This window comes from Aquila chrysaetos, chromosome 12, assembly GCF_900496995.4.
Source record: "Aquila chrysaetos chrysaetos chromosome 12, bAquChr1.4, whole genome shotgun sequence".
NCBI lineage: Eukaryota > Metazoa > Chordata > Aves > Accipitriformes > Accipitridae > Aquila > Aquila chrysaetos.
The window spans coordinates 43,271,703-43,286,372 of record NC_044015.1 but is presented as its reverse complement, the minus strand read 5'-3'; the positions used below and the strand labels follow the sequence as shown (position 1 = coordinate 43,286,372).

Sequence of the window (14,670 nt, the reverse complement as noted above, 5' to 3'; positions counted from 1 at the left end):
GATGTTACTGTCTGTTTCTAGGAGGGACCTGACTTGACCTTCTAGTCATTCTGAGATTCATATAAAGCAACAACCATGTTCAGGAATATGTGTATAACCAACTTTAAAACCTGCTCTGCTTCATACACTGGGGTATGTGATGGGTGAATCCACTTGAGAGTTAGAGAAGGTATTTGAAACATGTTCTCTTCCGCCTGCTTTGTGGTGCTGTACCTCATCTCTGGCTTTGGAGAAGCTGGTGCAGTTTCACTACCTGTGCAAGGTAGTGTAGAGCAAGGTCAGCACTGAATTTCTGCAGCCTCGAGCCATGCTTTGTCATCTGCTAAGCCCCATGCAAAAAGGGCAAACCTGCAACTCTATGTCTATGAAGTCCTTTAACCAAAGCAGTGGGAAGTAAGAATAACTCTGCAAGACTGTAAGTATAACATTAAGTACAGACATGACTCCAAACTGTTCTTTTAGAGAAAAATCAGAAGGGCTTACCCTATAGCTGCAGAGAGGTAGGTTCACTCACTTGCTGCCAAACACACTTAGCATGTGACTGTGAGACATAATCCTTGTCTCTCAAGTATCAGCAACTTTCTACTGTGAACACTGTGCATAGGTGTAGTGATAGGATGTACGTTAAAGGTAATTTATCGTGTGGTAAATGTGAGGCCCTCAAAGTTTTTGGGCTCGAAGAAAAAGGCTTTGATCTCATCTACAAAAACTATATAATTGTATTGGTGAATTACTGATACTGCCTGCATGAAATGATTTTAACAGAACTGATTAAATAGGAGTATATGGAAGATGTTCTTCAAAGACTGCTGTTAACACCCCCCTCTCTATAGATTTTGTTTTAAATAAGGACATATTTTTATACTGTTTTATTTTAAATGCAGGTGAACCAAGGAAATTTGACCCAAAGTTCAGAGGACCTATTCATAACAGGTAAATATCTCAACTCACTCTATTTAATTCTTTTGGTTTTCCAGTGAACAGGGGATAAAAAATTTTGTTAACAAAACTTGTGAATTTCATTTTGCAATTCTTTTAAATCCAGAAGACAATCCTTACTACCCTTGAGGTTGTATGATTACTGGGGAATATTTAACTGTGAACTCTTTGAGTTCTTTCAATTTGAATGCCAATTTTGTATGCCTCATATTGTCTAGTACCTGCTGTCTTACCTTGTGCTGATATAAGTAGGGCCATTTGAGGTGGTGTTATGTTCTGGGGTGCCATGGCCATGCGATGCAGCCTGTCTTCTTTCCATACAGCACAGGACTGGAACCCCGACACACTCTATTATTCAGTTTGCAGCTGGTTTTCCTGCTCCTGTAGTCACCTCATGAAGGGACTTATTTAGTTCTCTCCAGAGTATGGCCTGGGTGTGCACCATTACATTTGTGCTGTGGCTGGCCAGCAGGCTAAATCCTAGGCAGAAAACCAGTAGTGCTTGAACAGTGACAGCAGTAAAGTACTGTCAGTGATGTGGCTGGCTGCTGGAGTCACTCAGCCCTGAAACCCTTGCTTGAGTGAACAGTTTTCACATGTGTGAAGAGTGTCTCTGAAATGAGACTACCTATGGGGCTGTGGTCTGCAGAGTTGGATCCTAATATATTGCAATTTAATGGTATTTTTGAGCAGTCTTTTATTGTGCCTTTCCCTCATGTGCATGAGTGGTGAAACTCTGGTGATGGAATGCTAGGAAGACTTCTCTTATTTTTACTGTCACTGCGTGATACAGTTAGTAAAAACTGTTTTTGCACTGTGGCTTGCTGTTGGACCTGTGTAGTTGCTGTGACAGCTTCTGCAATTCCAGGTATATATATGTGCTATTCTAATTGTACATGCCACAGCAGCTTCTTAAAACCACAACCAAATGAATACAATGCAACACCACTATACCACATATGTTCAGTGCATTTTATAATGCTTTAGTGAGATAGTATTGTTGGAAACAATATAAAAAAGACCAGTTCCCTAAGCATTAAGGTTATGGCTTCATTGTACAGTAGACCATAAGACAGTGAAAGGTACATTGATGCTTATTGAGCATACTTTGCAATGAGGTTCACTTGCATTTAGATTCAACATACCATTTCTGCAAGATACCCAAATGACTTGCCTGACCTTTTGGGGTCATCAGGGCAGCACTGTGCGATACACTATAGACATGCCCTTGAAGTAGTTTAAGATTATTATTCAATTTTTTTAAAGACAATGAGTGAACTGGGGTTTCTTTAATTCATTTTTCCAATTACTAAGATTAAATGATTAAGAAACCACACTCTTTCAAGCAAATAAAGACTATCTAGTTCCTATGAACAAAATGCCTTCTCAGAAGATATTCCAAAGAGTTCAACAGGAGGAAAATGGGCATCTTCCCTGAATTTGTTTCTGACTTTGGGGCTTCCCACTTTTCCGTAGGAGAAGAGATACTAGGAAGCTGAAAGCATACATTTTTGTCTAGACAAGTGAGTGCTAGTAATGGATATGTGGATAGGGACAGAGCTGTTTGTATGCCTTGCCATAACTGGCATAACTCTGTGTACAGTGTGGGTGGGGAAACACTTATCTTTGCTTTCTGCTGATAAAATAATTTGTCCTGCTCTTGATTTCATTGTCAGTTTTCATTGATCAGGGAAGAAGTTTGTCTTCGTTTTTGAAAAATGGAGAGGATGGGTTTCTAGGAGATAGACTGCAAATTGTACATATCTGCATTGAAAGGTGCAGAGACAGCTCAAAAGGTCATGTCCCGTCATCGTGACTGCTGAAGCTCATGCATTTTTGGATGTGCTGTAGAGTAGAAATTATGTTTTGAAGTTGTTGAGCACCAAGCTATCCCCCAAACCACTAAAAGCCTGAAAAACTGAGAAACAGAAAGCCAAGTCTTAATAATGGTGTATTAATGTCTATTAAAGAATGGATTACTCCCACAATTTTTGTCAGATGGATCCTTTGCAAGGAGATTCAGTTATCATAGAATCATAGAATGGTTTGGGTTGGAAGGGACCTTAAAGATCATCTAGTTCCAACCCCCCTGCCATGGGCAGGGACACCTTCCACTAGCCAGGTTGCCCAAAGCCCCATCCAACCTGGCCTTGAACACTTCCAGGGATGTGGCATCCACAACATCTCTGGGCAGTCTGTTCCAGTGCCTCACCACCCTCACAGTGAAGAACTTCCTTACATCTAATCTAAATCTACCCTCTTTCGGTTTAAAGCCATTACCTCTTGTCCTTGTGTGTCACTATGTCACTACATACCCTTGTAAAAAGTCCCTCTCCTGCTTTCTTGTAGGACCCCTTTAGGTACTGGAAGGCTGCTCTAAGGTGTCCCCAGAGCCTTCTCTTCTCCAGGCCGAACTCTCTCAGCCTGTCTTCATAGGACATTTTTTTAATAGAACAGAGCTGTTGCCAGTGGTTGAAGTGTTGAACAATGGTGGGTAAAAGGAGTGTTCAACAAGGCAATGTGTACAGTGCTTTGATAGTACCATCATTCTCAAGAGGGTTGTGTGGAGTTTGGTATATTTCATGCAAACATCTTTTTATTAAAAAAAAATTAAAATGCAATGGCTGGGTTGATTGACTCCGAGCCAGCCATCTCATGAAAATCCAAAATGATGATATCAAGATGGTGTCTTTTATTGGTATGACTACATACTGCAGTCCTTTCAGTTTTTTCCATTCTCATTCTGTGCCGTTCAAGACTGTCTACTTCTGTTCTCCATAGAAACGTTAGCGTACAGTGGAGATATGCGTTGAAAAAGTGGATTGTATCAAACCTAAAAGTAGTTCTGAAACATACTTCTTTGTTACAAAGCCTGCTGCCAGAACAATCTGGCTTGACTTCAGTTAATAGCCAGTGCTGCAGACGAAAGCATGTCTGTTGCCACTTATAAGGTTCAGTAGTTTACAAGTAAGTGAAATTGCTCAGAAAGCATCTAAGAAATCATGGGCAATTCATCAGTGTTTTTCCAGATGTAAGTGTAACATAGAGAATAAGTTCTAAACTAGCATTTAGTATCCTTAGTGAGAAGAATAAATTAGAGAACCACAAGTTATTTATCAGTTTTATCTTTGTCAGCAGAAAATTTATGACAGACAAGAACACTGCAGCCTTGTGGTACTCTCACTTGAACACACACACACACTGTTCTCATCTCTGCAAGATGTATTTCTTCTTTTCCTTTCTGAAAGCTAATAATTTTAGAAATAAATGAATATGTTTGTTTAGAGAGTTGATCCTAATTTGTGAAGTATCTTTATGATACTGCCAGTGAGACTTTGTATGCACTGTGTATAGGAATGAATTTAAGTGGTAGTTTAGGGATGTTATTAAGTGTTCATCTATGTGCATTACTACTGGAAAATACTTGTAAGGTTTTATATGTTGTATCCACCAAGTGAGTAACCTTACAGGTTGAAGCAGTAGCTCTGCAATTTCTCAGCTCAAAATGATGTAGCAGGAGTTTTGGTAGACAACTTTCTAGAGGAAAATAGAAACTCCTGGTGTTCCCTGTCAGTCTGAGCTGGAGATACATACCTTCCTCACACCAGATCTGATGATCACTTTAACAGAATTTGTATGAGACACAATCTAGCACATCGTATTTTAAGAGTAAACTGTCTCTGATTCCTCAAAGGCAGAAATTTCCTCCAAGCCATCTTTCCCTGCCCCCAGAGGTTCACTCCTAAGAACTGAGTAAGTTGGGCAGCTCTCAGTTTCCAAATGTATGACCACTTGTCTAGCGTCACAACCCTGAAGCTGTCTGTCTGTCTCTCTCTCTCTCTCTCCCATTGGCATTGAAATTTGTCACATGAGAGGGGGGCTCTGTTGAATGGTCTCAGTACTTCATGCCAATGTGGGATGAAGGGGGGAAGGTTGTGGGGAAGGCTTGTGAAGTTAAGGATTCATAAGGAATTTAGATAGAAAGTGTTAAGCTTCTTTTAAGAATAAAACAGCATTTCTTCCACCAACGTCATCATAAGATACCTTAAATATGTTTGTGGATAAATCAGTCAGGTACCATCATACAGGTGGGAAAACAAGCTTCTCCTTTTTCTTAATGCAATTATACTACTTTGGGTGTAAAATGAACTGTGTTTCTCCATTTAGATTTTCTCTAAATTCCAGTAAGGGAATTTATACAGTCAATACTATCAGCATATTTTTCTAAACTGCTTTGGCAAAATCAAATTAGTAAATCACACATCTGACTTATCACCTATTTCATGGAATTTGTCCTCTTTCCCTTGCCCCTTGTTATTTTCCTCCCTCCTCTATGTAGTTTCTTGGGGTTTTCTCATGTTCCTCTTGCTGGTTAGACACATTGTAAATTTTTTTTCTTGCTATGTTTTAAAAACTCCTGACACCTCCTGGACTATCTTTAATTGTTCAACAACTTTCTAGAAATTCAGTGTTCTTGTTAAGACAAAGATCACCTTTTCCTTTGTGATTAGAAAATGTAGTTTATGGGTTCTCGTACAAATTGAGTGTCAGTAAATTTCCATGACCATTTAGCTATCTTCTTTAAGAGTTTGAAAAAAACTAAGAAAAATTCCTGACCTTAACTAGAAATACAGATTTCACCTTCTCTGAAATATAAGGTGTCACTCATAGATATCTACATGGCACATCACTTGTTACTGTGGTCAATATTGAAATAATAAACAATTTTGACATTTAAAGTCTCCCTTGTGCTTTTTAAACTAAATAGCCTGCTAAAGATGTTACTTAGGCTACGCTAAGAGTCTACGATAGATAAAAGTGGGGAAGCCTACATTTTTCTTTGAGTTCTTGTTTCATGTTTCTGGTTTGGGGCATACAGTGTCTACAGGTGTTGCTCATTTGCAGATAGCGAAATTTTTAGTTTTCCAAAACTAAACAATACTTCCTTAAGCATGGTGCCTGTAACTAAGACATATCAACTTAGAAAATCCATGCAGGTCAGTGCAGATCAGTCGTACTCATTAAGAAAATTCAGAATTTAAGGTGATGGAAAACAGCTTGTGGTGAAAACTTCTCTAAATATCTTTTTCTGTGCGGTTTTGGCCTCCACAGTAGAAGTGGCAATTCATGGGGGATTTTGAAAGGAACTTTCTCTGCAAACATTTAGTTTATGGGTGCCTTGCACATTTATTCAGCTGTGTAGGATGATGCCCTCAATGTCACTGTGCTGATAGAAATATCCATTTGTACAGCAGATCTTGCTTCTCAGTTCAGCCTCAGTGAAGAGAGGGGTCTTCAGAGGTATTCATGGCATTATGTGGCATAGTATAACATCACCTTGACACAACATGATTTAGGGAAGTCTCAAAACACAAGCTGTTAGTCAAGCAGGGAGGAGGAACTCAGGGGTGGGGACATCAGTGGTCACCTTAATGTGTCAGCAGAGTTGAATGTGGTAAACTGAAACTCACACTGTGAACATCTTGAGTGTCGTTTTGCTCTGTGGTTGTACGGTGCTGGGCTCAAGACTATTTGTAGGTGCTAATATACTGCTAGCGCTGTTTAACTAATAAATGTCGTAGTTTCTTGCTAGTGCAGCATCTTGAGTGAAATTGCATTTGTGACAGATTGGGCATGAAACTGCCAAACAGAGAGGTTCTAGTCAGTCATTAAAGATAAAGTGCATGAACTGTCAGTGAATAAATGGCTTTTATGCACTAATACTGTGTGCAGATGATTTTATCTTTGCATTCATTTATTTGTTAGGATGCCATTACACATGCACAAAGTATTCTTTGCATGCACTGCCATGTGTAACACAGCAAGATAAGCCAAGAAGCCAGTATGTTTCTGAGAGACAGTGGAAAGCAAATCAGGCTCCATAAACTAACTAAATGACAGCAGTAAGCAGTAAAATGTAATGCGGGAGCCTGAACTGTGCACTTAACCAAATGAAGGTCTTTTACTGTGTCACCTGAAAGCGATGAATCTGATGGTTTTATCAGCAATTTATCTCTATGGAAACTCCTGTGTTCAAATACATAGACTCACTGTGTTTTGGTTCAGATTATGGAACTTAGTTATCTAAAAAGTACCAAAACCCATCAAAATTTCCAATACTGGCTATTAGCAAAAGCATTTTTAATGTTTTTGTCATCTATACCATAAGAAATGTAAAGTGCTTTTTCTCATTAATCTTTGAATGTTTACACATAATTATTATATAAAAGTATGATAGCACTATCTGTAAGAAAGATTATAGAGCCTGTATGATAAGCAGTGTTCTCAGTTCCTATTCTCATAATCCTATTTCCATTAATCCATCTTTCTTAGGGTTCAGTTTAACAGTTCAATCTCCTGAGTGATTTTGCTGTACCGCATTAGCCTGAAACAAACTGAAAAAGCAGATTTGCCATAACAGATCGCCGCCTTAGTTTGAAAAAATTCGTATCAAATCTGTTTTCAGTCAAAGTGTGGCTGGATAATTTCTGATTGGGTTTCAGTAATAAGCATGGGCTTCCAATATCTCCTGTTTAGGAAGAGGCAATTCCCATCGTTCCAGTTCCTGCGACTTTGGAAACTCACAGAATCTTCATAGTATAACCTTGTATCTTTATAGAGTTATTTTAATTAATTCATTTAAGATGTTTTACTTTTTTTTTTTTCCTCTCCTGTGGAGCCTTGTATTTATGAGGTAATATTATGATCTCACTGAAAGTGAGCTACTTGAGCTAACAATGATGTTAAATGGAGCCAGGGTTTCACCCGTAGTATCTAGTAAGATAAGCAATTATTTTGTAGGAAGAACAATTAGTCTGTATGAACTGTTTCAAAATTTTCTGAAGCCACCCAGAAGAGTATTTATGTACTACTTATATTTTTTTAAAATATTTATATAACAGCAATACTTGGCAACAGTGAGTTTTACTAGGTGCTGTACAGAAGTTTGTGTATTACAAAGAACAGAAAATCCTGCATTCCAGTAAAGTGTTTATGGGTACTTGTTCATGGTGGCTCTGCAAAGGAAGCTTTAGCACAAATGGGTGTAACCTTTAATTCCATTTAGGTATCATGAGACGAGACCTGTGAGAATTGGACTGGAAGAGGTTTTTGAGACTAGAGGAGTTGTAATTAAAGTATTTATGGTGCCATATTTCTCCTGAGACATCTTGAATTAAATATTGTACCTCTTAAAAACGGCTCTGATGGGGTGAGAGCCAAGCTTGAGCAGTGTCAGAACTGCTTCTGAACAGACGCTGGGAAAATGAGCAGCACTGTTTTAGCATCACTTCAACTTTAAGCAGTTGTCCTTTCTTAGATTACTGTCATATTGACCTTGAATCCTGTACCACCTTGGCCTCACTGAAATTTTTTTTCAGTGAGATGTTAAAACTGTGTCTCTCTAGAGAAGTGCAGAGGATTTTTCATTCCCTTTCACAGCTGGAAACATTTTTCAAGTCCTCCAACTGTTTAAAAGATCTGCCATCTTTATCTCCTTTATGCTAAAGAATAAAGGTCTCTGTAAGAGGAAACATAGATTGGAAAATGGAAGGAATGGTAGATGCTAAAAATGACTGTATATCAGTGGGAGTTTGGATTCTAAGATTTCTTTTACTGGCGAGATGCAGCTTGCATCCACTTGGCTCCCTGCATGGACTTGCAAGCAGAGATGAACATCGTTCGTTTTATGAAGGTAGTCCTTTACTTTAACTTGAAGCACGCTTTAGCTTTCCTAGAGTGATTATTGCTCACTCATCTGTCACAGAAAAGCGGAACAGGATTTGGATCAGGTCAGAACAGCAGCAGTTTGTTACTACAGCTGCAGGACAGCCCAGAGCAGCACCAGCACCGACAGGCTCTGTGGACATGAGCCTGCCCAAATGGGGCAGTTACAGTTCATACACCTTTAGGTTATACAACCTGTTCTTCACCAAAACTGTGTCAGATAAGCAGGACATTGTAAATAACAACAGCGACTGAAATCCTTCAGATAAGGAGGCTCTAGGCAGCACACCCTTTTACGAGTAACTCACTCCTATGTTAATTAAATCCTGGCAAGACGATTAGCTGCAACTGTTTCTTAACCAGTGAGACCTGCAAAGGCCTGTGAGAGGGTAACTATTTTGCTTCCACGGACCTTCAGAAACAAGGGCTTGTGAAGTTGACTTGTGAAGGAGAGGACTGCTCACCTCAGCTGGAGCTCTTGGAGTCGATGGTCTCCCCAAGTGTGCACTGACCTTCTCCTGCTCACTTGGGCGTGTTGTACTTCAGGTTAATTACACTCCTGCTCTGATCAAGGTCAGGCACTGGAGAAAAATCAGTCTAGCCATCCACATCTCCACTCCTCTGCCTGCATGAACTTAATATGCAGATCAATAAGTAGAAGACAGTAATTCAACTGAATATTCACAGTTTACTCACTGGCTCAGTTTTCAGACTGGAGAGTGCTGTTCTTCGATTGCTTGTCTGTAAAAGAAGGTACGGCTGTCCACAATATGTTGGGGGTTTTTTTGTTCTCTCTGTAGAGCATATTTTGGTTGCATTAAATTAGGTCAAGCAGCTGAGTCAGAATTTTGTGCAGAGATCAGGGGTAGTGGCATATAGGCTTTTTTTCAGTTCACACGGTTATTTTTCCTTTCATAAGCTATTTATAATACAGGTAAGTTGTGCTGAATCTTTCTTTCATCACATTGTTTGCAATATTTGATACCAGCTTTACGGACATGCTGAGGCAGATGTCCTGTAGTAGCTAATACCGTAAGTGATCTCATGGATTCAGTGTTGTAAGGTATTATTTGTTTTAAGACTATTTAAACCTGTTCCTCAATACGTTTTTATTGCTGTCTACAATGCAAAAGGCATACACGTTTATTTGCTGGTCTTGCTGTGAAAGCAGGGCCTTACACCTCAAACGTGATTTTGTGAGTAAGACTTATACTAAGTGCAGATGCAGACATCTTATTCAGATGTTAAAATACCCTATAACACTTAGACACCTTATTTTTAAAAAGTGTTTCTTTCTGTCCCTAGGCACTGTACAGACATTATTTGCTGTGTGATCTTCATAGTAGTCATTCTGGGTTACATTGCATTAGGAATTGTGGGTAAGTAAATGCAGGTATAGTAGTGCTTCCTTATACACAGGGGAAGCAACTTTGTGAATGTTAGAATTTTTAACTGAGATGTCCTTTTTGCTTATATCTATGTAAAGCTTTCCGAGCAATAAGCAGTGCCTTTCCTAGAAGCAAATAATGAATTAATATTCAGTGTCTATTGTAATTAGGGAGAAGTTCAAAACCATGTGTTTACTGTTGAAAAACTCAAAATTAAGTGTGTTCAAGTAAAAATGACATGGTTTGATAATTTTGCTATCATAAAGTAACTGTAGGGGAAAAATTGACTTTCATTTGTCATTAATTTGACAGCAAAAGTTAGAGATAAACACTTTGGTTTTAAGAGGCATTTTGTTCTGTAAAATATTACTGAAAGAACCTATGTGAGCAATAAGGAGAAGTAAGAGAAATTACTTCATTTATTGTGGGATCCAGAGTTGTTTGCACATCAGGATGTTCATTAAGATTAGCCATTTTATTTTGTTTGTGTGAGAGATTTGTATGAATGCCTGTGTGTGAAAGGACAAACGATCCTGTAAAAGTGTACTTACTGTGTATCTGCATGTCTGCCTGAGCTTTCAATTTGCTTGTAAAAGATTGTTTTGGGCCTGCCTTACATAGAAGAAAAGCCGTTAGTTTTCTTCATAATTCTGTAATACCATTTTCTGTTCTGTAGAGAGAAAAGGTTGTGCAATCTCCATCCTTGGGGATATTCAAAAGCTGGCTGGATGTGGTCCTGGGCAACCTGTTCTAGGTGACCCTACCTGAGCAGGGGTTTTGAACAAGATGATCTCCAGAGGTCCCTTCCAACCCCAACCATTCTGTGAAAAGCTGCTGTCTGTAGCATGAAAAGATGGCTGTAAGCAAGACTGCTTTAACCTAGGTGATTCCAGTAACTGTCTAAGAGAATACATGTATCCTCCCACTAAATTGTACGGTAGTATAACATACTCCAAGCCACAGTGCTGAGCTGTCTCTTCTCACCCTGCCTGTAGTAGCTGAGCACTAAACATGTTCTGGAAAGTCTGTTTTCTCTCTGAAGCACTGGGAATTCTGTATGCGTATTTTTGCTTTCCCTTATTCACCTGCACTTACTGCCAAGTCATGAACCTTTATGTCTTCAGGAAGACAGAGAAGTGAGGAAGCAAATGGTATATACCAGCAAGTTGGAGAGGCATGGAGGACCTTTGCAAGGAAGTGCAAAGCCCACACTAGGAAGCAAACACCAGGGGAAGAGATGGCTGATGATGCTTGCAGGTGGAAGAAATTATTTCTTTTCAAAACTCTTCAGTTTTTTTCTTGTCTAATCTCTTTGAGCCTCTGTTTCCCAAAAATGAATGATAACTTGACATCTATGAAGGTAAAAAAAGTGGGCAGAGCAAAAAGTGAATTCAGAAGCTGTTCAAGCTGTACTTGATTTTATGCCATACTTCTAGAGATTGCAGCAGCTATACGGTTCTCTTTGGGATTGGATCCAGGCATTGATCCTGTACTGCATGGCATTATTGTACAGTCAGCTTCAGACAGACTTGAAATGCAGTCCTTTGACAGTTTTTTCACAGGTCAGTGTCTGTGATTCTGATGCTTAAGTTAACATCAGTGGTATCTGTGTGGAGACAAACCCAGGATCTCTTTGTTTTGTAGCTGCTACTGGATTCTGTGTATGCAAAATCATGCATGTACTCTCTCATCACAGTTCTGGCTACTGTTTGGATCCTGTGGACCCTTTCCTTTGCTAGGGAATGAAGCATCTTCTTGCCCTCATGGCCTAATTGAATTGTTCCCACTTTGCTTAACTCCAAATTGACGCTAATATTCATTTGACTTCTGAAAGTATTTGGAGCAGAATTACTCATGTGACTCCTGGTTATAGGAGATTGGAGAGGGACTTACCAGAATATACATGCAATATGTATCTCTGCTTACTAAACCTGCACTGGAATAGACTGACGAAAAGGAGGTAAATTATTAGTCCTAAGAAGCAACAGTAGCTGCTGGACTGTGCGCAGATGTTGCAGACCTGCCATGCCTGCCACTTGGTGCTGGGAGTATGCCATGTCTGAAGGACATCCCTGAAATGTCTGTGCTGCTGTCCTCCTCTTCCTACCTGACTGACTGATTCTTCACTGAACTTCTGGTCTCTTCCTTCTGTCACTGCTCAAATGCAAAGCCAGAAATGAAGAAGCTGGACTCAGATCAGAGGAATGTTTGTTGTTTTCGTGAGCATACAAATGCTCTGGTGACTGGTGCCCTGCCCTTGTGCAGACAGTATTCTGAAGTGCTACTACTTGGACAAAGGGAAAGGAGAGCACTGGCAGTTTCTAGCTGTACAGTATTCTTGTGCTGCCCGATCTTGGTTCTCTTTCCAGCACTATATAAATCTCCATTTTTTGGCTAGAACTTTATGTCAACTTTGTGTGTGCAGTTGCTGAAGAACCCCGTAAGCTAGATGTTGCAGAAGTAGATAGCAGCAGAAGAGGACTAGCCAGTTCCTCACTTCTTCATGTCTGTAATCTCAGACAAGGTAGTTACTGTGATATGGGATAGTAAATTAGTCATATTCCCTGCTTTGCACATGCAGAGGTTTCCAACTGCACACGAGGCGTCTGAACAGCCCTCTCTTGCAAACCTTATGAAATATTGGTTAGAACTAGAACCTATTCCTGGAACTAGATACCGAATTTGTAGCTGGTGACTTTTTCTACCTTTCTTACAGAGAAGATTTGAATTTTCAGTCTAGAAACATTTAGTTCAGCTCCAAATCCAGATCCACGTGGTCCCTGCTTTTCATCTTTCCTTGTACTGTGCTTCAGCTATTCTTTTTACTCTAATTTATTTCTAAGTAAAAGATGAGATCAGCTTTGGTACAGTTCCAGGGGCCAGCCCTGTACAAAATACATGAGAGCCAAAGAAGTTCGCATTAAAAGAAAATAGACTATAAATCAACCCGTGGTCATGAATTATGCCTTATGGCTTATTAAAGGAAAAAAAAAAGTTGATTTCTGCAATTTCTTGAATATGTGTGAATACCGCTCGGGATCCCTGTTTAATTTGGCTTAAGAAGTAACCAATAAATGCAGGTTCATCACACAACTGTTATGACTGAAAATCTGAGTGAAATTTTGCCCTTAGTATTGTATGTAGAGCTCACATAGGCTTCATCTATATGTGTGTCTGTGTAACAGTAGGGTAGAATGTTTTTATGTTTCGGGGGAACTGAAATGTAGTCTGAATAAAAGGTAATCAGTTCTCCTTGAAAGATGAAACCAAATGATTTTCGTTACTAGCCTTTCTTAGGTCTGCTTCATTGATGGCTGCTGTTGAATGACTGTACTGAATAGAAATAGTTATTCTGTGATTTACTTTCTTATTATTTTAACTTTACAGATGAAATAATAGTGCTAATTTAATATTGCAGGTAGTTTTTGTTCCTATCAAACTGACTTAACTCTTCATGTTTATTTCAGAGACACTGGGTTTATCCGGGCAATACTTTACAAATGTTTAGCCTCTTAATTTAAGATCATTTTAATTCAGAAAAGTGCACATAAAAGGCAAAAAATAAGTTATCTTGGAAAAGACCCTCATATTTCAAAGGACAGGTTAATTCAAAGTAATAACTCTTGTTGTATTGCTCCAAGGGATGCTTATACAATACCAGCGTTATCAACATGGATTTACAAATTCTGTATCATGTGCTCTATTACCTGTTTCAATACAGTAGTAAATTGCTTGTGTTAAAAAGCCATAAGAACAATTTAGCAGGTCAGTTTCTTCACACATTAAACCATAAAAAATATACCCTTAAGGGAAGCAAAATAATGTTATGAAAGACTGCCCTTTCAAAAATACACAGTAGAGGGAATGAGACAGGTAGTATAAACAGATTTGCAGTTCATTTTTAAGTATCACAGGATGCCATTGTTCTAATCACATTTTCTCCTTGACAGGGAGCTTTCCAGCCTTTACAACCACTGACATGGCCCATAAAGCACAGAAAAAAAGGAGTGCATCTGATAGACATTTAGTGACAAACATTAGCTATTTTTGATATTGTCCATGTGTGTCGGCTCCACATCAGTAAAAGGACTGACATAACTGCAGGCCTCCCAAAAATGCTATACCAGTGTCATAGGATGTCACATTGATGCTTTGAGGGCTGAGTCAACTGTGTAATATGGTTCAGCTCTTCTTTAATTTTCTTTTTTAGCCCAGATGTTTGTGCCAGCACTCAGACTGCAGCCTTACGAGCATCAGAGCATGCTGGAATAAAAATTTGACGTGACTGGATTCCTTTTCATTTAGTGCTTGATAGTGAGTCACCAGTAGTGCAGCACAACATGCAAAACATGGTACTACTCTGTCAGGCTAGTTGTCACAATAACCTACTTCACTCAGTGAGAACTGTTGAACTAGGTACTTATTCTTCACTGGCTAGGCCAGAAAAATTGTGTCTTTATCACAGGGATTCTTTCACTGCATCACTCTTAAGTTTGCAAAGAAGGTGACGGAGGATTAAGTTTATGAATCTTGATGGTTAGCCCTGGCACAGGCAATGAAAGAAGCTGTGTATTTTCTCTTCTGTTGGTCATTTCCCTTCTCTTTCTGCTGCAGAGTT

The 14,670-nt window shown here is 39.2% G+C and overlaps 1 protein-coding gene across 3 annotated transcripts in view; it reads left to right on the top strand.

Annotated features, from left to right (window-relative positions):
* SLC44A5 (solute carrier family 44 member 5) overlaps positions 1-14,670 on the top strand; it is a 107,843-nt gene that overhangs the window by 54,999 nt on the left and 38,174 nt on the right. For all 3 annotated transcript variants that reach the window (XM_030031757.2, XM_030031756.2, XM_030031758.2), the window contains exons 2-3: positions 885-933; positions 9,970-10,043. In XM_030031757.2, coding sequence (XP_029887617.1) covers positions 885-933; positions 9,970-10,043 — 123 coding nt within the window. The remainder of the gene's footprint in view (positions 1-884; positions 934-9,969; positions 10,044-14,670) is intronic.